Source organism: Tinamus guttatus, unplaced genomic scaffold (assembly GCF_059628265.1).
Source record: "Tinamus guttatus ecotype Peru unplaced genomic scaffold, ASM5962826v1 Tinamus_guttatus_pri_ptg000867l, whole genome shotgun sequence".
Classification (NCBI taxonomy): Eukaryota; Metazoa; Chordata; class Aves; order Tinamiformes; family Tinamidae; genus Tinamus; species Tinamus guttatus.
In genome coordinates this window covers 164,762-192,080 of record NW_028289401.1, presented here as the reverse complement: position 1 = coordinate 192,080, position 27,319 = coordinate 164,762, and the positions used below count along the sequence as shown (strand labels likewise).

The following is a 27,319-nucleotide window of genomic DNA, read 5'->3' as shown; positions in this document are numbered from 1 at the left end:
GGTCAAGCTTAATATAAATGCCTTTAGGGTTATGGCATACATCTATCTGAGAATTACAGTGGTAACAATACTGATTTATATCAGCCTCTAAGCAACACTTAAGTCTGTTTGTAGAATCTGGGGCAATACCCAGGAGTATACAGCTACCCCAGCAACCTCCAAATGCAGTGGTTTAACCTTTTATCCAATTGCAAACTACTTAACTTTTTTACTTCTGCAGCAGCACTGGTCATTGTACTATGTCTTTAAATCTACTGACAATACTTTTTGCGGTCTCCTTAGTAAAACAAACCTAATGAAGAAACAGTCCAAAGATTCCCCAGGGTTCATGAACCACAGATTGAAAAACTACCACAATAACCTCTCTTCCCACTGTATCAACAAAAGAGTCCTTTGGCGGCCAATTCTTTATTTGTACCAGTTTTACAAATAAAATAAACAACACAACTTTAGTCAATACTGTAGTCTAAATTAAAGCTTTTTTTTCCCCTGCACTCCTGCCCCCACCCCTGCCCCACCCAGAACAAAACAAAACTCCCTTTGGGATTGTGTCAAAAATCTTGTAAAGGTACATAGGGCCCAAGAATTGGGCATTACATTATATTACATCTAGAGCAGAAAGCAAGCTAAATTTCTAGGAGCTGTCAGGTCTGACACATAAGGAAACAGTAGACTAGCAGCATCCTATGAATCATGCTCCTCCTTTGCTGTTTTGACATGTTACAGGAGGAAATGTGAGAACTGCCTTGGGGAATTTCTAGCTTCTTCAGTTCTCTTCCTTTCTGATATCAGAGAGGCATCATAACACAGAGCCTGAATAAAGGGACTGTATTTGCTGTGAAATTGAATGCTACCACTTTACTACAATGCCATTCTGAGATACCATCACTTTAGAACTATTTTCATTTCTACTTCTAACTGAGTTGAACATATGGTAAGCACCAGATGTTTTATTTTGTTGAAAGTCCCAGCCTGTTGGCTGTGCTGAGAGAAGCGCATATAGAGTCCACCAAGGAGAGAAAATCTGTGGGGGCAGGAGAGAAAATCTGTGGGGGCAGTTTTATTTTGAATCATACTAAGATAGAAATGTTTACTGAAGGTCTCCCTTTCTTCTGAAGAAAAAAAAAAGGGGGGGGGGGGGGAGGAAAAGAAGCAGCAGAACAACCTGGATGTGTTAGCTCAGTACAATCTCAAAATACTGAACTAGCATTCAGAAGACCTTATTTAAGGATTCGAGTCTTGTGAGGTTTTTAGAAAAAGCACTTAAGGTCTGTATGGACCATATCTACAACTGTAAAATGAACTAAACAGGGCCTCACAGTTACAAGCTTTTCAAATAAAATAATGAAAGCTAAGGACATAGATAGAAACTCCATGAAACTCTTGAAAGAAGAGTTTCAAGTAAGCTTTTTCCTATGTATCTCAGTTCTTGTTTATCCAAATGTGGAATAATAAAGTATCTGTCAGAGATTAGCACAACTTCAGTTTCTGGTGCTTAACTTTCAAAACATAGTGGAACTTTTCTGCTTCTGTCTAGAAATGGAAGGCAGTGTTTCCTTCCAAGGCAGCATTTCCTTCAATGTTAATGAAGACAACCATCTTTGGGAAGCTCAGAACTTCAAGGTCTTTCCTGACATATCCCCACGTATCATCACTCAAAGCATCAAGTATTTCTCATCCAAGTACCAACATTACACTTGTATATAACAAAAGCTTTTTCATGCACTTAATGCTACTTAAGTTTCCCTTCTATCCCTTCAAACCTCTCCTTTGTTCCCCTCTTGTAGAGATGCATCAGCAACCTTGGACACCCATAGGTAGTCTTGGGCACATTTGAGTCTTGGCTGCATGCAGTCTTGTGTTTTAACATATTGAGAAGAATAGCTGCGTAGCTTTAATGTCAGTTTCTACTTTATCTACATTATTATGGTCCATGAAACAGTGCAATTACATCTGTTCTTTGTATATGAAAAATATTTCTATATAATGAGACTTGGCAAGATAGGTCATAGGATAAACATATTCTTGCAAATGAGTCCTTCAAACTATGTACTGGTGTTTCTGTTACTTACTATCTCCAAGACTAAAACACTTAACAAAATATTAGACTTTAACAGCATATGACAAAAACATTCAAATCACCCATGCTGTACAACTGGAACTCAGTGAACTTTACATCTTATTTCTAGTCTGTAGAGAAAACATACATTTTCTGCTATGACAACCAGCTTTGCAGTTAAAGGGAAGTAACTTGTTTTCAGTTATGATTAGGCCTAGTTCCTTCTTTTTTTGCTACTGAAAATTGTACCTTTCTTTACATAGCATGCACCACTGCAGTAGTGATCTGAGAAATAAAACATGAATATAATTCAGATAATTCTACTCTTGCTTTATGATCTTAATATCATCTTTAATTATATTATTATTTTCACCTATATCTAGCCTGTTCCCACTTAATTACTTCTCACTTAGCCTCATTTCTGTCATTCATATCCCTAAGCCTCTGCCCACTTCTCAACTTTCCTATTCCAGTTTTACTCTTCCTGTCCTCTTAATCACTAAACTCACTCTTGAGTATCTAATCCGCCTGCCTAGCAGACCTGAGGCCAAGTCCAACAATATCCTATTTTTCCTTCTCCTTCTTTCAGGTGCAAGCCAGCATTCAGTGTATTTTTCAGATATTTTTCCAGGTCTCAGCCTTGCTCCTGGAAATTGCCAACTGGTGAGCTCATTGTTTTAGTGTGGTAAAAAAGTTTGGAATTTGAAATAGATTCATAGAAACAAAACCCTACTGTGGCTTTAGAATTCATGATTTGGCTCTGGAAACTATTAAGAAGAAGGCTTAACTTTGAGGTATAGAGGACTGCTGACAAGTTTCCAGTTGACCCTATCCATCTCCCTAATAATTATCCATTTTGACCAAATTTAAGTGTCTGCAGGTTACTGAGTATGTTGCAGATAATGTGCAGATGGATGGAGGTGAAAAGGAAGGGCTATATTTAAAAAAAGGGGAATCGGTATTATTAGGCACAGGACTGGACCACAGATTATGTGAAGTTATATAAGGCTTCCCAAATCGGGAAGCCCCTTGAAAGGGGCTCCTAGGAGGACAGAATGCTCCTAGGAGGACAGAATGCTCCTAGGAGGACAGAATGCCCAAAGACCATATTCAGGTTCAAGTGGAGGCCAGTCGCAAGCAACATAACAGGTAAGCTATGAATACCACACCTTACTTTCCACCTGAGATGGAAGCATTGTTTAATATTATATTGAAATTAAGCGTCTTTACTTGGAAAATGGTAGCAAAACAGTTAAATCCTGCCTGGAGCAAAAGATGAAAAGAGAAAGCATGGGAAACAAGATCACTAATACAAAGAATGACCACAATAATAGTGCATACGGTTGTGCTGGTCTAGCCAATAAACAAAGTAATGTATGATTCTCTTTATTAAACTGACTCATAAGGATATAAAGAACACATGACTTAATGGCAAAGCCATTCAAATTTTAGTTCAGCTTGGCTGGACAGAAAAATCTGTGTGACTTTGAAAGTCAATTGTGATGTTTTACTACTTTCTGGCACCATAAAGATATCCAGCATTCTTGAAAGCTTTGTATCACATGAAAATGAGTAATGTGAAAGTGTGTATTTTCAGTTCCAGCAAAAGTACAGGGAAAAAAAGTGCTCATTCCTATTCTTGTTGTCTCAGCCATTTAGGTGTATGTTATTCTACAGGTTTGTCATGTTAAGAAGCAGACAACAAAATCACGCAAGAACTTCAAACCTTTATCACCGGAGCTTTTATGTCCTGGATGCTAGGGTGTATTATTCCCACTTATATAAGCCCAATTTCTAGAGAAGATCAGTTTCTAAAGAAAACAATTTCCTTTTTTTTTTTTTTTTTTTTAATGTGCAGATATTGCTAAGGTCCACACAACAAGATTCCTCTTTACATTAGAAAAAGTGCAGAGAAACAAAGAGGATGCAGTTTGCCACCTGGGTGCTCATTATGACTCTCTAGGTTCTTACAGCATTGTTATCCATCATGCAAACATCCAGGCTACAATCTGTTGAGGTTAAGCTCCAAAAAGACCAGTTCATCATTGAGTTAGTGTCTCCTTATTCCCTTTGGCCCTGCCTTTTCCGCAGGAAACTGCTTGATCAGTTGTAGTACTACCTTCTTCTCATGGCTCAGAGCTCCTTTCTTAATGCCTAACTGTGGTTCAGTAGGTCTCCATATTTTTGGTTGCTTTTCTGCCTTTAGAACCCCTTACTGCTTTTTCAGAGCCACTTCTGCCAGATAATACGTGAAGAGCTTAAGAGTTTGTTCAGTTTCATGCTTCATTTCCTTTACAATGAGCGTTAGTGTGTTTTTGGCCATTAGGAAGGAAGGTTTCTTGCAGAGCAAATCTGCAAGAGAAATGTTGTTGTATCCCGCCACCGCTGGGGCAGAGGGGAGGGAGGCAGGGTAGAGGAAGACTTAAAAGGGGCGAAATGCTTTTCACAGTACCAGAATTTGTACAGCTTTTAAGGGTGTGTTTATTTTGTTGTCTGTCTCCACAAATTTTAATGCAAGTACAGAGATAAGATTCCCCATCACTACTTACTTAGAAATGCACTGAGTGAAGATGTTTCATTTTTTTGACCTGGGATAGGTTAAATCCTCTGGATTTTGATATTATTTAAATTTACTTCAGTGAATATTAGTACTGACTAGTAAGCTAAAATATCTCATGGTTTTACAGAACTTTGTAATTTGTATTAACCTGTGTGTCTGGCTGCTATACAAATCCACGTTCTCCAGAAGTTTCAAGATGGTATCAAGAGACTTTTGTCTTCTGAGTTTGGAAAACAGTAATCTTACTGAGAGCTCATTACTAGCTCTTCTGCCAGCTCTGAGTTTTGCAGAGAAGTAAGTCCTTCGGGGTGCCCCAGCCAGATGACAGCAATCCAAACCTCCCACCATGATTCCCAGACAAGGCACAAATCTTCTGGGCTGTCCTAGGAAAGATACCATAGTCATGATTCAAAGTATAACATTTTTCAGCCTTCCCAAGCAGACAGTGGGAGGTCAGGAAGTGCACACAAAGGAGGTCATGGATGCTGTCCTACTTTTTATCCTGCTGTTGAAAGATACACTTTTGACATGTTATGAAAGAAGATCCTCAAGCAACCTCTCCCCTTCTTTCTTTGTTCACTGCTTCATGTCAGCTAATTTTCTTTACTAGATAAACTGGGCAAAAATTAGATTTTTGTTTGCTCCAGTAGCAGCTATTCAGACAGGCTCAAGACCTGCAAGACCTGTCACAAACACAGTAAGGTCTATGTTTAGCCTTGCACTGATAGAAAACATAGCATTACAAGATGAATGTCAGCAAAAGTGGTGCTGAAGGCTGCTCCTATTTATTATAGGTGGTGAACAGTGTTATCAAAGCTACCAGGTGTAAAAGACTCATTTATTATGGACAGCTTCAATATGTTTGAGAGGAATAAAATAAAGCAAACCTATTCAATTACTGCTAGGAATGCTTCCTTACCCTCCCCCAAGACAATTACTTTAAGTGCTGGAAGTAGAGGAAATACCTCATTATTTTAAGTGGCTTGAATTGCTTTCCATTCCTGCCACTTCTATTGAGAAAATATTAAACATGGAACAAACACAGTGGAATCAATATTCTTCCTGTTGTCAGCTTTTAAAAGTACCTCACTAACCTTTATGGACAAGGATCAAGGGGAACCACATCACTAGGATGACTTATTTCCTGCCTTTCTGGGTGAAGAACACCAAAAATCTGGCACATTCCTACCATGGTTACACACAATTTTCAGTTGAAATTTTCACTTTATACCCTTGTTAAGTTTGTACAAACTAACAGCACACACCAGTGCCCGTTGATGACAACAAAATACTCTGTGGGTGGAGCTCTTTGGTTTGGTATGTCATGCAGATTTATTGCAGCTGTTTAAAGGTGCAGGTGCACTGCTCCTCCATTTCAAACCTTACCTCAGTGGTTATGCGCCACCACCCACAAGGTTCAGCCAACCTCAAATGTAGATCTGTCCCGATGGCTTCACCACCCTAGTGTTGACTGTTGGTCTGAAACCCAGTCTTTGATTCCTAGACCCAAGAGTCATCCCTTAACCTTAACTATTCATTTTGTACCCAGGACTGACAGCCTTATTTGTCCAAATGTACCCAAGGTGCAGATATGTCCTGTGGAGCTCTACATCTGCTAACTCAAATTCTGCTAATCTAAATCCTGGTTGTCAAGTCAGCAGATCAGTCCATGCTAGTTTGAACTCTAATTCCATGATAAACCTGCTCCTGGCAGTCCTTATGTCCTCTCTCCTTTTAATTCTTTGTGTAATATTGGGTTGATCCAATTGATTGATTCTCCTGTTAGACAACCAAGCTGAACCCAGACTGGCAAACTTTTGCCAGACATTATCCATAACCAAGAGTACACCTTCCTATCCAAAGCTGTAAGCTAGTGACGCTTGCATATCCTAGACCTAGAATTGTCCCGTTAACACAAGCCACAACATCAACAAACTGGACAGCCCCTACAAAACCTACATGTAACTCCAAATGGTCTCCTGCTGGCTCTAATCTTAGACCAAGGCCTGCCCTAGATATATATGAAGCCCAATATCTACAGATGGCTGCAGTCCCTTAGCATCGATTGCAGCAGAGGTGATGTGTGATGTTCATAATTAATAATGGTCATAATTAAACTTGCCTGCATCAATAAGAGCAAGATCACAGCCTGACTGGGATCAGATTTAGCTTTGGTTTCAGGCTAAGGCTAATTGTGGCCCACCGTTTGTTATCACTGCAGATCTAAATTTTGCAAGGTGGCTCTGGGTAGGTCCATGAAAGTCCTAAATACCATCAGGCAATGGCCAGAGAAATCCTGAAGCCTGCCTTTAACGCCTTGTTTTTCATTAATCCTAAACCCTTCACTTGGAGGTCTGGTGTTTCCTGGCACTAACCTAGCTGATCACCGTGCTCTCTCTTAAGCTAATATACAGTGTTTTCAAGTCAATAGTCATCTAAACATTTAGTATGCTGGACCAAAAATTGTTATTCTGTAGCTCTACTTTATATTTGAAACACAGTACTCTGCCTACAAATTCTTTTCTCTGAAGTAAGTATAAATCCAGAAGGAAACACAATACTTCACTGGCTGGTTTTATGGGGTCAAAGATATCTTTTCAGACCCTTGTACCTATCAAGGAAGAAAGGCTAAGTCAAAATGTGGTCATAATCTCTCCCTTTCCCTAACATCTTGATTTCACTCTTCAGGCATCAAAGGAGTCATTTGCACACACATGGTGTATAATGCACCCATCTCTCAGGGACTATCAGCAGGGTATCCCCAACATAGGCTTCAGTGAAAATTCAAACAACATCTGGCTGGAGACAATAAAAAATTCCCACTTTCTCTTCCAGATTGTGCATACCTAGGACAGCAACACAAATAGCTTTATTGAAGAGCTATCAGACCTTGCTTGCTTCTCTGGGGTGGAAACACACGGTTAAGTTAATGGAGAAACCAGAGCTTGTGTCCGAGCACAGGAGCTGAAGTCAGACTGCTCATTAAAAGCAGCACGTAAAATATGCTAGAGAGAGGATTGGAGAGTTGGACTGGAGAAAGGACAGGCTCAGATATCGTCGATTACAAAGTGGAATATGCAGTATAGGTAGAATAAAGTGGTTCCCTGGGATGCTTCGGAGCGCATATCGGGATCGTGCTCAGGTCCCACAGAAATGCTCTGAAATATTGCCATCTTGTGGCATGCTGGGGACAAGGCGTCCGTGCTGGCCCTGGCCTGAGGACCTGCAGCATCACCAGGAGTCCAGGAGGCACCGTCGCTTGGGTGCTGGTAAACCCAAAGCTCCAGCCCAAAACCTTGCATGGGAAGCAAGAGCTAAAACCAGCTTCTAGTGAAGATTATAAACAGCCAGTGCCAGGCTGTTCTTCTTCCAAGATTTTATTCCGAAAGGCTGTTTTCCATAGAAAAGGACCGCTAGGAGAGGCTGTTACACTCTGGCTTTGAAACTTTTGGAGTTGCAGATCATGAGAGCGGTCAAACAATAAACAAGTCTCTTTGCTCTCCAAAAATGAAGGTTGTGTTAGAATTAAAGAAGTAGCTACTTGAATGGAAAGGAAAATATAGGAGGGAAACTACAGCTGTGCAAATACAGGAAAATGTTTCCATGATGGAATGCTCATTACGAACTTTTTAGGCTTTTTTTTTTTTTCTCCCCCCCCCCCCAAAATAACCCAATTAAAACAAACGGAATTAATTTAACATTTCACTCTCCTTTTTGCTCATTTCCTCATCCTCGCCCCAATCTTTCGTGTATTTATCTATTAGCCAAGCAATCAGTTATTCTAATTAAATGGACCATTAAGGTGAAAATATACCTTTAGGGTTTTTGCTTGTTTGTTTGTTTGTTCATTTGTTTTGTTTCAAAAGACAAAATTTCCCATCAGATGAGTAAAACTGCCCCATGTCAAGAGGGCCTTTTTTCAGCAAGGCATGATGCCAGCCATCACAAATCCTTTGAAAATTCATGTTGTGGACAGCTGTTAACGTACAAAGGTGAATTTGTACCTTATTGAACCACCAATACTCACTGTCTTTGTCCCTTGCTCATTGAGATCTTCTGAGATGTCAGCTTCTCCAAGGCATAGCCAATATGTTGTCATAACTTTCCAAACTACAGACTGATGTCATACTTGAAGAGCAAACTCACCTCTTACCTGTGATCTGACATACTAACCTCCATGCTTCTGGACTACTTCTGACGTAAGAGTTAAGAGAGGAGGCAGAGCAAGACAGATTTTGTCACATCAAGGAAGACAAATCACCAGGACACCAAAAAATGGTAGTGTGCTCACGTGATGTAAGCAAGTATCAGAGAAAAATGGTGCTGTAAGCCCTGACTTTCCTTGTCATTAAGGAACCAGCAGGGTCTACCTACTGGTTTTACTGGGGCTGTTCCTCTGGGGGACTCCAGGACACAAAATGCAAGCATGAAAATAACACAGGATATGATCTTGAGATGTCAAACTTCACAGCATTCATACTAGCTATCTACCAGGATTGCCAAGAAGATTTGCTTTCCATGCCATTATCATTCATTAATACTTACTTTACCTCATCCCATCTTCTATAACTGAGAGGACACACTTTATAGTCTTACCATTTCACTAACATCTAAAGGGTAAGAGGCATAATTAACATTTATGGCTATTTGCCTCTGGTTCAGAAACAGTTACTGAGGTCAGTTTGTGCTTTCCATCTATGATAAAAAAAAAAAGTGAAATACTCTAGTCTCTGCACCTAAATGTTCAGTCTCTTAAAAGACATTTTTAAGAACCCATTAAAGATAGTTCTAGCTGACCTCAGACTAATGGCAGAACATATGGAAAAGATATTTGGAAAAGGAAAGACCATCAGCGAATTAGTGTTCCTGGCTCTTTTCTATAGTTCAGGACCTAATTTAACTTGTTCCTCAAACTTTGTTGATTAGAATTTACCATACAGTTCCCATGCCTGCTCCAACGTACTTAACGTTGAACGGGGTAACAGGTCTCCAGGCTGGAAGATGGCAATCTCTTCTGCTTGTCCTTGCAGAGATCATTGCAGTGGGAAAACAGTGTCAGCAAAGCTGCAACAGGATGTGCAGGGAGCCTCAGGGAGCACAAGATTTGGCTGGGTTGCTTTCAGCATCATCCGTAGCCCAGAGTGGCACTGCCTATGGGTGGTGGTCTCCAGCTGAGGAAATTATAACCGGCTACTCTGATGTCAGTCTGATCAACATCAACATCAACCTCACTTATTTGGACTCTTACTGTAAGAAGCCTTTTTGCTACATGAAGGCCTTTCCGCTGCAACTGCTAATTTATCTTCCAAGACAGGCAAATAAAAGCATCAGAAGTTGTAAATAAATTAAAATTATAGATTGCTAAGAACTATGTTTGGCAGACCTACATTTTTTTCTTGTTTGTAGATGCAGGGATAAAAAAATAAAAGAAAACTGCAATTCTTTTTTTTTTTCTGTCTATTAAAAAATCAGATTTACCTTTCCCAGTAGATGACATTTACTTGTTGAACTGGGGAAGTAATTGCAGTAATGAAAAGGAATATGAGACAGCTGAGCATGTATTATTTCTTTTAAGGATTGTTTTTAGAATAGTGAGCCAGGATCAATTTAAATAGAAAATGAAGAGAGAACCTTTGTGGGTGACTCCCAGCTGCAGGGTATTTATCTGGAGGTATCTATCTGCCAGCCTCACCCCTTGTCCAGCGAGTTGCTTGCCAGGCACTTGAATATGAGCTGTAATGAAAAACTGGCCAAGGCTTGTGCATGCCTTAGATTATTACCCACTGCTGCTCCTCAGTATAGTCACTAAGAGTAGCAAGGGCAAATTGGAAAACATGAGACAGGAGTTCACAGCTCTGGGGATGGTGGCCAAGGGTCTAGAAGCCCAGGTCATTTTCTCTCCAATCTGGCCAGTGAGAGGGAAGGATAGGAGGAGGAGGAGATGGATTTTCCAGGTTAACAGCTGGCTGTGCCGCTGGTGTTGGCAACAGGGTTTTGGTTTCTATGACTAGGGGATATGAGAAATGATGGGGAGATACGGGATCCAACTCTCTAAGAAGGGTATGTGTGTCTTTGCCTGGCAGATTGGCCTGCCTGGTATTGAGGGCTTTAAACTAGGAAAGACGAGGAAAAAGAGAGTTATTGAGAGAGGGTGGTCAGCAAAACACAGCTAAAGTTGGGATGCCTCAATAAGGTGCCTGCTGCCATGGAAGAGCATATGGAACATGACTATGGAAGGTCCTCTTGCACCTCTCCTCAGAAAAAAAGGACAAGGCACCTCTCCTTCAACAAGGACAAGTGCAGGGTCCTGCACCTGGGAAGGAATAACCCCAGGCAACAGGACAGATCAGGGGCTGACCTGCTGGAAGGCAGCTCCGCGGAGAGGGATTTGGGAGTCCTGGTTGACAACAAGTTAACCACGAGGCAGCAATGTGCCCTGGTGGTCAACAATGCCAATGGGATCCTGGCCTGCATGAGAAGGAGCGTTGCCAGCAGGTCAAGGGAGGGGATCCTGCCCCTCTCCTCAGCTCTGGTGAGGCCGCACTTGGAGTATTGGGGGCAGTTCTGGGCTCCCCAAGAGCGACGTGGAGCTTCTAAAGAGGGTCCAGCACAGAGCCACGAAGCTGATTAAGGGACGGGAACATCTATCTTATGAGGAAAACTAAGCGAGCTGGGCCTGTTTAGCCTGGAGAAGAGAAGGCTGAGAGGAGATCTGATCAATATGTATAATTACCTGAGGGGTGAATGTAGGGAAGATGGGACCAAACTCTTCTCGGTGGTGGCCAGTGACAGGACAAAGGGTAATGGGTACAAGTTGAAACACAGGAAATTGGATCTCCATGTGAGGAAGAACTTCTTTCCTGTGAGGGTGCCAGAGCCCTGGAACAGGCTGCCCAGAGAGGCTGTGGAGTCTCCTTCTCTGGAGATCTTCCAAACCCGCCTGGATGCCACCCTGTGCCACGTGCTCTGGGTGTCCCTGCTGGAGCAGGGGGTTGGACTAGATGATCTCTAGAGGTCCCTTCCAATCACAACCATTCTGTGATTCTGTGATTCTGTGAAACTTGTGGGCTAGATTACCTCCCTGAAATGCCTGTACCCCAATGCACGTAGCATAGGGAACGAACAAGAAGAACTGGAGACCTGCGTGTGCACACAGGGGCATGATCTTATTGCAGTTACAAAGACATGGTGGGATAGCTTGCATGACTGTAATGCTGTCATGGATGGCAATGTGCTTTTGAGGAAAGACAGGGCAGGAAGGGAGTTGCCCTTTACGTGAGACAGCAGCTGCCAGGTATCAAGTTCTGCCTAGGGGTGGATGAAGAGGAAGACAAGAGCTTATGGGTAAAGATTAAAGGGCAGGATAACATGGGTGATGGTGTTGTGGCTGTTTACTACAGTCTGCCTGACTGGGAAGGGGAAGTTAATAAAACCTTCTGGCAGATTCTCATAACGGCCTTTAACTTCTGATATCTGCTGTAAAGACAACACAGCTAGGCATAAACAGTCATGAAGGTCCTTGCAGAGCTTTGATGATAACTTATTGTCACAGGTAGCAGAGGAGCCATCAAGGAAAGATGTGCTGCTGATTGTTCTGCTAAAAACCAAAGAACAAGTTTGAGGTGTGAAGATTGAAAGCAACATTGTCTGCTGTGACCCTGAGATGGTGAAGTTCAGGATTCTGCAAGCAGAAAACAGTGCCTTGGACATCACAAGCTCAAACATTGGCCTCTAGGTGACCCTGATTGTGCAGACGGATTGTGCAGAGAATCCACTAGATGATCTCCAGAGGTCTCTTCCAACCTCAACCCTTCTCTGATTCTGTAATCCTCTTAGAGTAGCAAATTGAGAGTCACTGGTTAAAATAACTCATTAGAAAGCTTTATTAATATTTTGAAGTGGTCTTTAGTTGGCAAGTAGAGCAGATTTCAGTTCTGCGTTAGCATAGTTGCAGCTGTTCTTAGTGGTGCCACCCTGTGGTAATCCATCAAATTGGGTGTGGTGGCAGTGCCCTTGCCCTGCACTCCCCAGGAGTGTGTATGCACACGTAGCATGAGGGAATTTAATCATAAGTGATCCTGAAGCCCTCACTCAAATAGAAATTCAATTCTTAAGGAGAGGTAAAATGCAAATTTCACCTGATTTCAAAGGTGAGGGTTTTGCTTCATACCCATATTAAATGTAATTGATTAGTAGGTGTTAGCAAGTGACTTTTTGTCATATGAACAAATAACAAACACTGGTGACCCTTTATCACCCAAAGACCAGTCGAAATCAACACCTTTACTTTTAATTAATGCATTAGATAATTGTTGAGTCATTTGATACAATTTTGCTTAGTTTCATTCTTTGCATTTACCTATGCTGCTTATATTGAGAATTGCTCCTATTTATTGATTTTTGGAAAGCGTTACAGAAAGCTTAAACTCTGCATGGAGGCCCTAGGTACTGTGATATTGTGTAGTGTGCTTTTTTTTTTTTTTTCTCCCAGATATATGACCTGGTTTTCTAGAGAGAAATATTGTTTTTCCTGCAAACTTCAAACCTTATAGCCTGAGACCATTATAGCTACAACACAACCTTCATCTTCTAAACAAACATTTTCTCTGCATCCTTTCTCCCTCTAGGTTTCTCTGTTGGAAGACTTTCCTTCAGCAAACAGTCTTTTTTTCTATATCAGTAGTTTTCTCTCAACATTTCTGAACATCTGAAAAAAAGAATTTAGCACCAACAGTAAACAGAGAGGTGGTTTGTACAACTTACAAGCCTCCTAAGCAATCTTTCTATAATAAGTTCAGCTTTATATTAAGCCTCATTTATTTCGTGATTTTTCAGAGAGCTGCTGTGCAGTTTCGTGTTCCATGCAAAGCACCAGGTGTCCCCACTTCATTGAACAGAAGCACTAGCAGGAAGAAGATACATGTCCTACTTCCTGAGATTTTACCTTAAAAAAAAAAAAGAAAAACAAACAAACAAACAAACAAACAAAAAAATCCTTGCTTGGCTGTTTGCCAAGTGTCTTATATTCAGTAAGTATGTGCACACAAACTTAGCTTGCTCTTGTAACCTACTATTTAGATACCCTCCCTCAGCCCAACATTTGAGAGACAAAGGTGGAAAAGAGATGCAGGCAATTGGAACTGGCAGTGGATTACCTTAGATCCTGTAGGCATCAAAGATTTTTTTTTTTTTCAGGATAAGACAGAACAACCCACAAATTGCTGAATATTTGGGAAATCTTCACAGAAATCAGGGCAAGTTTCATTTAAGTTGGACTACTTACCTGGAAAGCAGATATTGTGAATGCCATTTCCTTTTATTATTTTTATAGAACAACATCTAAACAAAGCCTCTGTTAAGGAAGCATATTTTTTTTCTAAATTGGAATTGAAATGAGATTTTAAGTTAAAATATAGTTTTGATGGAGCAGATCCACACTTTTTGCCTTTTTTTTTTTTTTGGAATTAAACATTTCAGTTTTAATCAAACTTCCTTGCCAAATTATTCTTTTGATAATCACATCTGTAGCTTGGAAACAACATTTTGGACAATAAAAATATTAAATTGAGGAAATTAATACCTTTCAACCATGAAATATTAATATTTTATGAATATTTTGAATCTTGAATATAGGAATAACTTATGATGAACTTTAAGACTTTAAGGAAAGTGGAAAAGGGAGAACTGAGCTACAGTAGTTTCTCCTCTTTCCTTACATCTCTATTAACAACTTTCTTTATTAACATTTCTTTACTCCTACATAAAACATTTCTGGTATTTTCCTTGCCATTGTCTGCATGTTCTCTCACAGTTTGGGTAATGACTTTCCATGCATTGCTGCACCGTGTGTCAACATCTTTCATGAAAGAATTGAGTAATCCTGATTCAGACCTTGTAAATCCACCACCAAAACTTACTCCAGTCCTGGTACATCTTTCAGTTCTGTATCATCATCTCTTATCCATCCAGTCCCCACTCAATTTACAGTCCTTGTTCTGATTCCTATCTCTTCAAGCTTACACCCCTGGAACTTTATCAAGAGCTTCAGGATCAAAACAATTTCTAAGTAAAATCTTTAAATTATCTTATCAAATATGCTATCAAGGTAACTAGCATGTTCTACCTCTGATAAATTCCTTCAGTGTTTAATTGCAAGTGCTCTTTCATTGTTTACTGTCGTGCTGCTGAGTCTAAATTAATTGGCTAGTAGTTGTATAGATCATGTTGTTACTTTCCTTTTCCTTCTCCAGAAAATATTGCTGCTCTCAATTACATGATACTTTGGCTGACCTAAAAAGATTATTCAAACCTTTTACAAGTGGATTTAGAGTTTACTATGTAGTTTTTAAAGAGGGACAGAAGTCATCTGATTTTTGATGTAGATGCATTTTTTTCTCTTCTGTATCAAAGGGCAAACTCTATACTCTCATTCCAATAACGTGTTACCTCTTTCCAATTAGCATCAGTATAGTTACTTACTGGAATAAAAATGGAGGGCGACTATATCTGACTTAAAAAAACTATATCTATCTGGGTCATGCTAATCTTGACACTACAATTAATGTATTTTCATTTATATGATCAAAGTACCCTTTTTAATATTTCCTTTTCAAGGTCAAACATACAATGGATTTCTCACTTTAATTCTAAATTTCCTGACCATATCTTTAAAACTTTATTTGTTTAGGACTGTCTGGAGAGTCCGAATCTGAATTACTGCCTCCTTATTTAAAGTTTGTGGCCTACTGATCTGTCTTTTATAAGGGAAAAAGATCAGCATAGTTCCTGCTTTCAAAAGCCAACGTTTATATGCTGAACTAAAAAGGTAAGTAAACTTAAAAGCTCAGTAGCATCCTTCACTGCAGGGGAGACATAGAAGACCCAGAAAATCACTGTTTATGATACACTCACTACCAACTAAGTCAAGACAATTATAACATGGCATTTCATTAGCCCAATAAGCATTAGAGGAAGAAAAAAAGAGTCTGTTACCTGTTGCATCCATATATTTCACGATTTAGCATTAAGCTCTATGTTTATTTCAGCAATTTACACATTTTACATAAATGTATACAGTTCTATTTATGGCAGTCTGTTTCTGACAATAGCAAAAAAGTCTCTGTACACAAACCGAGCTTCCTTTCAGCTTTTCCTTAAAGGTACACTTTTCCTCCTGTGTCATAACGTGTTTTCTGCATGTATATGAAGGTCTTCAGTTCAACATGAAGTGAGCTTTTTCCTCTCTCTCATTATTTCCAGCTGTTCTTTAGAAGTGCTGGTGTTACCTGCATTTCCTGTAGACCTTCTCACTTCTGTATCTGGAAGTTTGCAGCTACTGTAATCTCCATTGTTTTCACCTTCCCTTTTCTCTCAGTGACTTCTATTCCCTGTCCTCGTCTCCACATAACAAGAAAAGCCTATACTCAACACATACTCTGTTTTCTGATGTATCTTTATTCTGCTTAATTTTTTCATGCACTGGTGTTTTGATGTTTCAGGTTTATGTGATTTTTTTTCCCCTTCAAATTACCTCAGGGGCAAGTATCAAGCAACTTCACTGAAAGGCAAAGAATTTTTCACTACACCAAGACTGGGCTCAGAGCAGTTCTGCAAAAAACGACTGAAGAAAGATGGACTTCTTAGATGCTTATCAAGGACAGGTCAAAAGCACAGTTCTATGCTTTCCTTTCCCCCCTAATTCCTGTACCTGCTTTTCCTTTTCATTTTAAGTCTTTATCAAAATGCAGCTTGCCTCCTTCATTTTTGTATGGCAACTGTAACTGGCAGACAGGGCCCCTTCTTTCCTGAGCTACAAGACTCATGGCCTGCTCAGAACAGGAGCAGACCTTTTGCTTTAAGGATTAAAACACTCCTTTAATGGCTAAAATCCTCTTTGCAAGATCTGATTTTGCCCTCTCTTTTTTCTTCTGCTCTCTAGCTTCTATATATCTTCTTATCCACAGAAGTCAAAGCACTTTAGAAAGGAAGCTCTGTTATCTCCATTTTAAAAATGAATAAAGTGAGTCACAGAGGTGAAAATATATTGGCTAAGGACCAGGAGGTCAGCAAAAGCGCTAAGAATAAAATCCAGGTCTCCTGACCCCAATCCATATTATATAGGATCACCCTGCTTTAATCCATTGAAATCACTAAAGTGGATGATTTGTTAGGTTCTACTCAGTACAAGCAAGAATGGCAGAAACAGGCATTGAAATCCAGACTGCTGCTTATGCACCTACAGCACTAATTAGTTAGGCTGTAAGTAAATCCAAGAGTATGACCTGGAAGTCCTGTTTTTAATTTACTTTTGTGACCTATCACAGGTGAAAGTTGCCTAGCTAAATATAATCTAAGTGTTTTAAGTTTTACTGCTTCCCATGCTCTATCCTGGATACGATGGGTGTTGAGAACCTGTGTCCCTCTTTACATCTATCTCAGTGCATAAATTATGAATCTCTTTGCAAAAGAGCAAGTGTGTTTTGAGCATGCTTAGGACCAGCTACAGCCTCTAGGGGTAGCACCACACAAGGAAGGAGAGGCTGGGAGGACAAGAGAGGCCGCTCCTGCTTTTTCTTAGCAGTGTCCGGAAGAGCTGCCTCAGGCTTAAGGACCCGAGCACAAATTACTTGCTGTTTCTGTTGAAGCTGAAAATCAGACAGAAAGAAGGTGAGCGGGAGCTTGACTTTGTAGTCTAACAAGTGGAGCAGGGAGGACACAGCCTGGATTCAGTGGTCACCCCAAGGAACATCCCTATGTGTTGAACTGTGGCTGCTAATTTAAAATGAACAAGAAGGGAGACCAGGTAATTTATTGGTATCCAGTCACTAGGAGAGGGACCAGAGGTCTTCCAGCCCTAGCTAAGTCTATAATGTTTCAGGTTATTGGCCTCCTGCTGGCTCATGAATCTTGAGATTTGGACAGCAGTTGCGTATGACTATTTTCCTGGGTTTGTGCTACAGCCTGATGCCCAGGGCATTCTCTCAAAGTTCAAGAAATATGGGTATAAAATCCTTCAGGAAGGGAATTAAGGTCTGTCATTGCTGGGGATGCTGGAAAAGGGCAGAGGGAAGAAGCAAGCAAATAAAATCAAAAAAAAAAAAAAAAAAAAAGAGAGAGAGAAAAGAAAAAGAAAATGCAAGCTGCTGCCAGCAGTCCTTTCAAAGGGATGTGCCCTTCAGGCGGCTGTGTTTGAACGCACAGCTGAAGTGTCCAGATGCAAGAGTGGGCTCTCAGTGGTGAATCACAGTTCACAGAGACACCTAAAAGCAGTGGTGAGATCAAAACTGTGCTCTGCGAGCAAAGTAGGTTTTCAAAGACATTGCTCTCCTCAGCATTCCCTTGTAGCTCCCTGCCTGGCACTTGGGCTGTTTTGAAACACATCTCCAGTCAGGCAGCTTAGATGTCTGACATATAGTTTGGATGCTGCTCCTGAAGCGAGGTGGCTAACTTTTAACAGCTTTGCTGCTCAATGGCACAACAGCTTTGCTCTGTTTTAGATTTGACCTTATTTTTTCAGAAGCACACTTTCAAAGAGAATGCTAGAGTATAAAGGCTAGTAAAGGCAAAAAGTCTTTGGCTGTCAGTAAGTAACTAAATTTTGCCAAAATTTTCAGGGATATGAATAAGAAAAGGTGAAATTTGAAGTAACTATATCAAGACAGATGCCGTTTATGCTCTTTATTTTAAAGCAGATGGTTGACCACCATTTATAAAATACAGCAAAATACACAGCTTCAGTTAGATGCAAAAAAAGTGCCATCTCTTCAAACAACAGACTGGCTTGGCGTTGGTATGCCATCATAATCGTCTGAATAATGTTGATATTGGTCAGTGAGGAGAGGCTGATGCAGCTCATCTTTATTTCTCTTGGCACGTACAATACATGCAGCAGCAGCAAAAATTACTGCAACAAGAACCAGTGCAGTGACTATTGCAATAGTTATCATCTCTGTGACCCGGAGAGCCCGACCTACAGGAGAGAAAATATGACAAAAACTTATTGAAACTAAACATCAAGTCTTCAGGAAAACAATGGAGGGACAAATCAAAGCTCAAGGAAAGCTATCTGGCATTATTCAGTGAGTCATGAAGTAGAGTTAGCAGGAATTTTTAATGGATAATATTTGTTTCAAAACAAGAGAACATTTCAATCTCTGTTTTTACAATATAGAAATGTGCCCAGACCTTTCTTATGCTATCTGCTTTCTGAGGGATTTACATTCTCTCTTATGTCTTAATTAAGAAATATGATACAGGAATAAGAATCTGGTGCAAAATTTAGATCCAGATGAGAACTTCAAAATTTGAAGTGGATTTTGGGAGTTTTGTGGAGGAACGGGACAAATCTGTACTGAATCCCAAATACAAGTGATTTGGAAAGTGAACCGGGAAAAGAGAAAAAGACATCATAAAAAGTCATCAGATTTTGTTAGAGTAATTGGAATTATTTTGGCTAGATGAAATAGATGCGTAAAGGGTGAAAAGTCTGAGGAGAAAACGAGATAATTAAGTCTGGCATTTTACCTGGCCACTCAACTTCATAGCTGTAGCCCAGGTTTTCTGGTGCAGTAACAAACATTTCGTCATTGGTAACTGGAGGCCAAAAAGGTACCATATTATACTGCCGGTTATGTCCAATAGGGGCATTCTCCAATGGATACGTTGAGATATCTAAATTGGAAAATCAAATCACACTTCTGTAAATAAACATAATCAAAATCATTTGTACTTTTTTCAGGTTTCTTTTCCAACAATAAGTCGTAATTTTGAGTAACTTCATTTTAATGTTTCTAACCTACTCTAACAACAAAACAACTACTAACAACAAAAGAATAAAGTAAATTTTTTTAAAAATTGGTCCACATTACACTTCATTTTTGTGTAGAAAAGGAAAAAGGCATATATGGAGAACTCTGTACTTTTACAATCATCTAGCTTTATTTATTTACAGCAGTGTTGAAGACTTCTCTCGTGCTGTTCAGGAGGGCAGCTGATAAGAACTCCAGTGGAAGCTTTTTGTAATTTTACGGTGAATCAGAAGAAAGTCAGTTGAAGTCATAAAAAAAAAGTCCATTTTCAGAAGATGACGCAAAGGCTTGTGACAGATCACGTAAGTACTGCAGGGGGATACAATTGCTTCTCTGATGGTTTGTGTGGGAAAGTCCACACTGCAGTTTATGGAAACTATGCAAAGAAGTTGTTGCGCCACAACAGCAACAACTGCTATCAGTAGGAGAAGGGTGTGGGCTGGACTGTCCTAAGAGGAACACAATCCCCGCTTTGTGAAGATTGGTGCAGGAACCCATGACATTCTCCCTCCCTCCTGCCCTTTCTTTCCTTCTTTCCCTCCTCTCTTCCTTTCCATGTCAAAAAGAGGAGGGCAGAAACAGAGACGGCCTTCTGAATGGGTGTGGAAATGGCGAATGGCACAACAGTGGTCAGAATGAGTTGTGAGGATGTGTGTTTAATCTCATCAGACAAGAAGAAATGTAACTATTTAGTCCGTGCAGTGACTGAATGACCATGAAGTGTCTGAAGCTCCTGTGGTTACTCTGTGTGCTCTACAAGACACAGTGATTTTGAAGATCTTGTTTTCATTATATTTCCCTCTCTAGCTGAGTGCCTGCATGAATAGCTACTTGGAAATGGCTGCCGGTTTATGTGGGTTGAGGAAGGGAGGCTGCTTGCTACTACTCAGTCTTTAGTAACTCTACTGACTTCTAAAATTCCAGCCTTCTCTGCTAAACTTAGGGGCAATTTGCTGTCCCAGAAGAAGTAGCTGAGTTCTTGTGGCTGCAGACACCAAGCGCTGCCCATCCCTTCTCTGTCCATAAGCATCTTACCGGCAGAGTGTCTTCTCAGCCACTCATCAAAAACAGCATCTGTAAATGTGTGCAGGAGGACAAAGATGGGATCGTTTGGTGATAAGTGAGTTTGCCCTCCTGTCCCATTCAGAAATAGATGAGCCAAGTTGTGAAGACTGCGAACTGCTGGGTCATATTTCCCCGAAGGGTCACTGTACCCTGTGTGTGCAAACAAAGAGGAACACGGAAAATCACAGTTCTGTCATGTTCTATTGCTTTGCTTAACACAACAGCGCAGCTAATTCTCTGCATTTGAGAGATGTGGCTGCTATTTCCCCAGCACACATAATTTTCAGATTAAAAAAAGCTTTTACAGAACAATGGTAAGAATGCTAAGTGCAAGGCTGCAGGGATCTAACATAATGCTGGCCAAAATATGCCATCTTATAACATGAGAGTGAAGGTATGTATTTAGAATATATGTTTTTCTGAGTATAAGTGAGATAGCTGCGTGAATTTTTTAACTGCTGGCATAAATGTGAAGATGTTGCCGTCTATCCTGACGGGCCAGCTGTTATGTTTCCACACACATCATCGCCACATCTCCATTTTTACTGCCAACATACTTCAGAAAGCTTCATGTGCCCTGCTTTCTTACTGCATGTTACCTCCATAACTCTGCTAGCATCCACCATCCGTAAATCCTGATGCTAGGAGGTCATGATCTGAAGCATCACAAAAGGGTTCTCCTGTTTTGAAGCTCTGGCCAGAGTTTTCAGAAAGGGGTCTGTACAATAAGGTGATTAAACCCATCTCAAATGTGCTAAGCATCCAACATTTTCATATATACTTAAAGGTTGGTCCAGATTCCTCCTACTCCCCTGGCTGTATATGGGTATTTTTGTTTGCCATGCCTACCTTCCACTGTGTTACGGAAACTGTCTGTTGAATTGGAATAGAAAGGCGGAGTGTCAAAAACACCAACTTCTAAACATAGAGCAACATCTTCAGGGTCTGGGAGACGCTGTACCATAGGCCTGGCAACATTCCCCGCGGGATTTCTTCGGATGGGACCACCCTCAGTGCCTGGGAGTAGAGAGAAGGGAGAAGACAATAGCGATGCAATATAATAGGCCACAGAAAGAATCCTTTAAATGATACAGTGAGGAAGAAAACTGCCTGAGAGATGACATTTAAACTGAAAGAACGGGTCAAATCCTTGTGTTGGTGAAAGAATCTGAATCTTGGTAGTATCTTGTGTGCTGGATCCACTGAAGCAATAATTTAAAAAACATCTAGTGCTTCTCACAAAGCCTTAAGATTCTGTCTTATATAAGTTCTCTGGGAAATTTTGCTGTAGTTTTTCAGTGTGATTGTTTGATGAAACCTAGGACAAAAGTTTTGGTGCAGCTCAGGGAAGTAATATAGGAATATAGTTGATTATGTAGGCCACTAACTCAATACCATGCTTTTTCCCCCATCTCCATGGAGATACTAAATTAAAGCTTGACAGTGATGAATATATGAGAGTATCTTGGGAATTTTAGTTCTTATAGCTCTTTGCATTCAGTTCTCTTCATATTCAAAACCTGCTCCTCGTAGTTAACACAGCTGGTTTTATATCTTCTCCCTTTTGGAGCAGATATCATGAAGGTGATAAATGGAGTAGCTGGAAGAAAACTTAAGTTTCAGTTAAGAACTGACATCACCAGATTTAAATATTTATGGCACAACAGATGTATAGATATTGCAAAAGAAGGAAAGTCAAAGTGTTTAACTCTTCCTCTGCTGCAAGCTTCAGATCAGACTGTATGGTGCCTCAGTACAATATGGATCAAAATTTGCGCTGTCTCGGAACACTGGTATATGAAATAGAGTCAGGAAAAATTAAAAGATTTTGGCTTGAACTACTGTGTTCTAATGTACCATACTTAGATATTATTAGAAAAAAAATTATCCCTAAATACCTGGAAGCAGTAATACTTACTGTTACAGATGGTTCCCAGTGTGTCATAGTCTTCTATGTTTTCACACAACACTCGCCACTGAGAGAAGATGGAGTTCTGACTGATAAGAGAGACATCAAAATTGCTTCTGGCTCCCATCAGGTCATCAGAGCAGATATCACAGGTGCTTTGCCCAGTTGCAAAGTTCCAGTAGGGCAATCCAAAAGTGGGGTCCTGCAGCATATTCTAAAGCATATAAGCATAGTGTTATAGGTCCTCCCTCATTTCAGTTTGCTGCTGAAATCATTTTCAAAAGCAGTTAAATACATCTTAATAAGAGTCGGATGGAGTGTTTCCTCACAGAGGGAAGCAAATCTATGGAAAATAAATATGGAATCCATGAAAAAGTTCTCTATAGTTTTTCATTTTGACCATTCAGCAGAAGTGAGAATCAAACTGTTAAACGAAGTGATGGACTCCCCTCATTAATTGAATCATATCACTTAATATTGATATTCAATTTTTCCTTTTTTTTTTCCTATCACCAGTCAACATCGGCAGCATTTGTATCGCACAGGATAATTAAGTAAGCCAGTTGTTCAATGACTGAAAAGATGGGATGATAAAGAAAAAGAAAATTGGCCCTTCAAATTGTCATTATTGTTGTAAGTAAACAGTTCTGGAGTATCCTCTGATTTCCAGTGCTTATAAACCAGGATTTTCTGGCCAAACAAATTAGCTTAACTAATGATCCAGTTTACAACATCAGCAGGAATATTTATGAAACTACAAAGTGCTAGAGGTCCCCAGGGCTTCCATTTAAAGAAATGTTACAAATGTTTGTGGAAATTTTGGTTTTGAAGGGAATTTGCCTTGTCTGAGCCTGAGGTAATGCGTTAAAAGCAATGGAAATACTTCAGTGATTTCAAGGAATATTTAATTGCAATCTTCCAAACTTACTCTCTCTGCTTTAAGAATGACAGTCAATAAGTAATCCATTTATTTCATGAATAGATTCACACATGGTAAGGGGAACTGCTGGTTTATAGAATAAAATTTCACAAATCACTTTTTTTTTTTCTTTTCTTGGACCAGTTACACGAATTATGCAAACAAAATGGGATTCTGAATCCACAAACCACACCTGCATTACTTTTCTTTAAAACCTGTGTTGCTTTGACTTGTCTAACTTAGACAAGAGTCAGAGCCTCAGTGTTAAAAATAACACTAGAAATAATTTGTATTGGTCCAATTAACTGTTTTCTGTAAAAATGTTTAGAATATGTTCCAAGCTTTAAAGAAGACTTAGATAAGGTTTATGCTTTCAATTACTTCACTTAAAATATAAATATAAAATATAAAATAATAAAATAATTATTATCACATCTATATTAACGACCATCTAAGACTTAAACCAACCCTATTCATTTTATTATAGTTAATGAGACACTGAAATTAAATAAGAATTATTTTAACATGTGGAAAGACTTGAAATATTTTTTTCTCTGTTTGAATATGAGGATGAAAAGTTTTTGAACAGTACAAAGCACAACACAAACACATGGCTCAATGTTAATGCAAACATTACCTGCATGTCTCTCTCCAGCTGCAACAGATGGTACCTATGCCAGGTGACAAAAGCTGGTCCCTCATGAGAGAAATCAACTCCTCCAAAACTCTGCTGCCCTGTACCGAGGAAAGTCTTCCTCACGGAATAATAATGGGACCACACAAAATAGTTATATATGGTGATATTCTCAAACTGTGGTGTGTTGCCATCTGGTCCGAGTATTTCCTCACGTCTCCTCGTGGCTATAACAATGTCAGGGTGGACTGTCACCTTGGCTTGGTGCAAGGCATTCACAAAGCGCCTCCTTTCCTCTGTGCTGAGGTCCAAAAGATTCCTCCTGACTGTGAGGATACAGAAGAAGTTAAAAAAGCAATAGCTGCTCCAGTCTGATCTTTGATTTTTCTATTGCTATTAATTCTGAATGAGACTCTTTTTCTTCAGGCATGTCTCTGGGTTTCATTGGGGGCAATTCATAGAGAACTGAGTATGAATAGAAAATGTCATTTATTGTCAGAAAGTCTGAGCAGGATAAAAGTAAAACTAAACATCCTGAGTGATTTTAATGCTCAGTATTTTTACAGGTTATCCTTTCTTCCTATCGGAGAAGTAATCAAAAAGAACAGCTTTTGGTCACAGAAATCTTGTAGAAGTTTGTTCAAGATACTTAACGTTTCTTGGGGTAATACTTTAAGAAGAAAAGAATATCATATATCAATCTATATTTAAAAAACAAATTCTATCCTAGACAGATAGTTTAGTGAAGGCATTCCTAAAATACACTGGTGGTGCTTGAATCTTTGTACAGAAATGGCAAATTCACCAGTGAATTGTGAATTTCACGCTGAACAGCATCTCTCCTGAAAGTCATTGCTTGCTGTTATTAACAGTAGCCCTGTCTTATTCATTTTAAGCAATAAAACCCAGAAGAGCAGAAGAGTCCATGGCGCCTCAGTCCCAGTCCAGTACTCTGTCACTTGAAATGGGAAGATTTCAAGCCAAATTAGGCTAAGCCATAGATGAAAACTCTCACAGCTATTCTTCAACATGCGCTCATTTTCATTACCAAAAATACTGCCAAACCCTTTACTTCCCCTGGTAAGTGATGCATTCTATTGTTATGAGAAACAACAGGTCTCTAGCATGAATTAGTATGAAAAGTCAAAGCAAATTATATTTCACTATATAAAACAAAGTTGATATTTTGGATTCACTGTAGTTTATGGAAATACTTACTGAAAGCCTGAACTTCACCTAGGAATTCTGTGTCTTGATTCGTGTGACTTTCTCTTGTTGCAGGACTTAACTGATATGCCAGCTACGGTCACTGTGGGTTTGTTACTAAGTTATGTCCTGAAAATAGCCTCCTGATTTTATTTTGTGTAGGCACCTTAAACTTTTAATTTTTCATAATTTCCTTAGCATTTTGGTGAGGAGTTAAGAATTTAGTAAGTGAGAACCGTAAAAAACGATCTTGTGTGCCCCAGAAATTGGCTAAAACTGCTTTTTGCCTATCCTGAAATTTACTTCACTAACCCTGTGCGTGTTCAGGTTTCTTTCTTAGTTATTTTTCAGAATTCTCACCGTTGTCAACAAGCACAGTCTGGGTCAGCAGCGGGTGAAACCTGACATATCTGATCCAATTCATGAGCAGCATTTTCTGCTTTTTAGTCTGCTTCTGAGAGTTAAAGGGATGAATAAAGTGCCAAGGCCTTTCACCACATCCCAGCACCACATCCCAGAAAAGGGAGTTTTTAGGAATTCAATGTAAAGATGTTGAATTGTTAATGGTTACTTTGCTAACCCTTGCTGGAACATGTACATACTGTTACTTATCTGGTGAAAATAACAACAATGCTGATTTTTTTTTTTTTTGCAAGAGGCACTGTGTTCATACTAGATACCTGTTGCTTCTCATGCCAAAATAATCCATCATTCACTTAGTAGATTATGGATTTTGTAGGCTTTCAATAACACATTTAAACTTTCCCTAATAAACACTGAATTTTTTTTCATTCAAATGACTTTGGCTCAAGAAAAAGGATATATTCTCAAACCTGTTTGTCTTTTTCAATTTACTGTCAATACTCAGCATTTTTCCTGGTCTTGCAGATACTTCATGACCATTTCAAGTAATTTCTAGATATTTGTATATACTGGTATATATATATTCTGGTATACCGGAATAGTGGTATTCTGGATAGCATAGTTGTGACCCAGCAGTGCCCAGGGTCACTTTCTGATGCCCTTACCTATGTTAGTGGGCTGGCTGCAGGTAGGTCCGCTCCAGCCGGGACGGCACGAACCGCAGTTGTAGCCGGAGAAGTTGCCGCTGCATCGGCACGTCTGGTTGAAGAAGCGCAGGGGCCACCGCTCGCGATCATCCCGCCCGTCGTGGATGTACTGCGGGCCGTGGGGACGCGAGTCGGCCGTCACTGGCACGCACCGCCCTCTCCCCGTGGCCACGCCACACCGGTCCGAGCCCGGCCCGAACACCGGGAAATAGTCCGGGCAGCACGCGCCGCTCCGCAGGGCCTCGGCCGTGGCGCACTGCCGGGGGAACTGGGCTCCCGCGGGTCCCAGCAGCGGCGGCAGGAAGAGGAGCAGCAGCATGGGCGACGGCATGGTCACTGCTGCCCGGAGCCAGGGTCGGCGCGCCGCGTCTCCCGCCTCGGCACAGGCCGCACCTCCGGCTAGCCTGTGGGAAAGAGAAAGAGGGAAAGGGGTCGCAGCGAGAGACTGCACTGGCACGCCATCATCGTGTCCCCCTCCTCATCTTCATGGTCCAGCCAGGGGACCTGCCACTCTGGCGACAGATGTCCCTGGTCTTTTCTTTCTTCATGGTCATATCCACCTGCAGCTCTACCTGTGCTTTGACCTCTACTTCCCAGTGTCTTTGCCATCATACCACTGCCAGCCTGATTTACTTCACCATCAAAAACACTAAAACTAAGGCACCCATCTAAGTACTTCAGCCTAGGTTTTTCTTCAGCTCATGCCTTTCTCTTCTGCTTTTATCAACCATGTACTTAGCATTTCCCCCTTCATGTACCCACAACGCTCTTAGTGCCAGCTCCCCTAAGGAGCAAAACTGCAAATCCCCCTGCACTGACCCTCTTCGCTACTTCTGGTACCTCTGCTCTGCTCAGGTCCTGTTCTATCTTTGCATCTTCCACAGCTCTGCCTACCCCCAGATAAGTGGTGCTAATTTCTTTCCTGTTTCAGTCTGCTTACTAATCCTCGTTCTACCAACACAGTACGGCTTGGCCTCACCCTCCGTCTCCTACTAATCCCCTTTCTACTTCAGTGCATTTCCCTGGACTTTAAGTACTCCAGCAGCACATGATTTCTTTCATGCTTATCTCCTTGTGATTTTACAAGTTT

At 40.4% G+C, this 27,319-nt stretch overlaps 1 protein-coding gene across 1 annotated transcript; it reads right to left on the bottom strand.

Annotated features, from left to right (window-relative positions):
• Positions 1–18,324: 18,324 nt before the first annotated feature.
• On the bottom strand, positions 18,325–26,560 carry TYRP1 (tyrosinase related protein 1). The gene is made up of 7 exons (XM_010225313.2): positions 26,188–26,560; positions 23,957–24,279; positions 22,410–22,614; positions 21,341–21,508; positions 20,462–20,641; positions 19,143–19,289; positions 18,325–18,588 (listed from the first exon to the last, which is right to left on the bottom strand). Exons 1-7 carry the CDS (start codon positions 26,558–26,560, stop codon positions 18,383–18,385), a joined length of 1,602 nt encoding a protein of 533 aa, XP_010223615.2. The 3' UTR covers positions 18,325–18,382.
• Positions 26,561–27,319: the final 759 nt, after the last annotated feature.

Coding starts and splice junctions, on each gene's coding strand:
- TYRP1 (XM_010225313.2), bottom strand. CDS start 26,560: ATGCCGTCGCCCATGCTGCTGCTCCTCTTCCTGCCGCCGCTGCTGGGA. Junction 24,280..26,187: donor CAGCCAGCCCACTAACATAG/GTAAGGGCATCA, acceptor GTATCCTCACAG/TCAGGAGGAATCTTTTGGAC. Junction 19,290..20,461: donor GCTGAGAAGACACTCTGCCG/GTAAGATGCTTA, acceptor TTTCCAATTTAG/ATATCTCAACGTATCCATTG.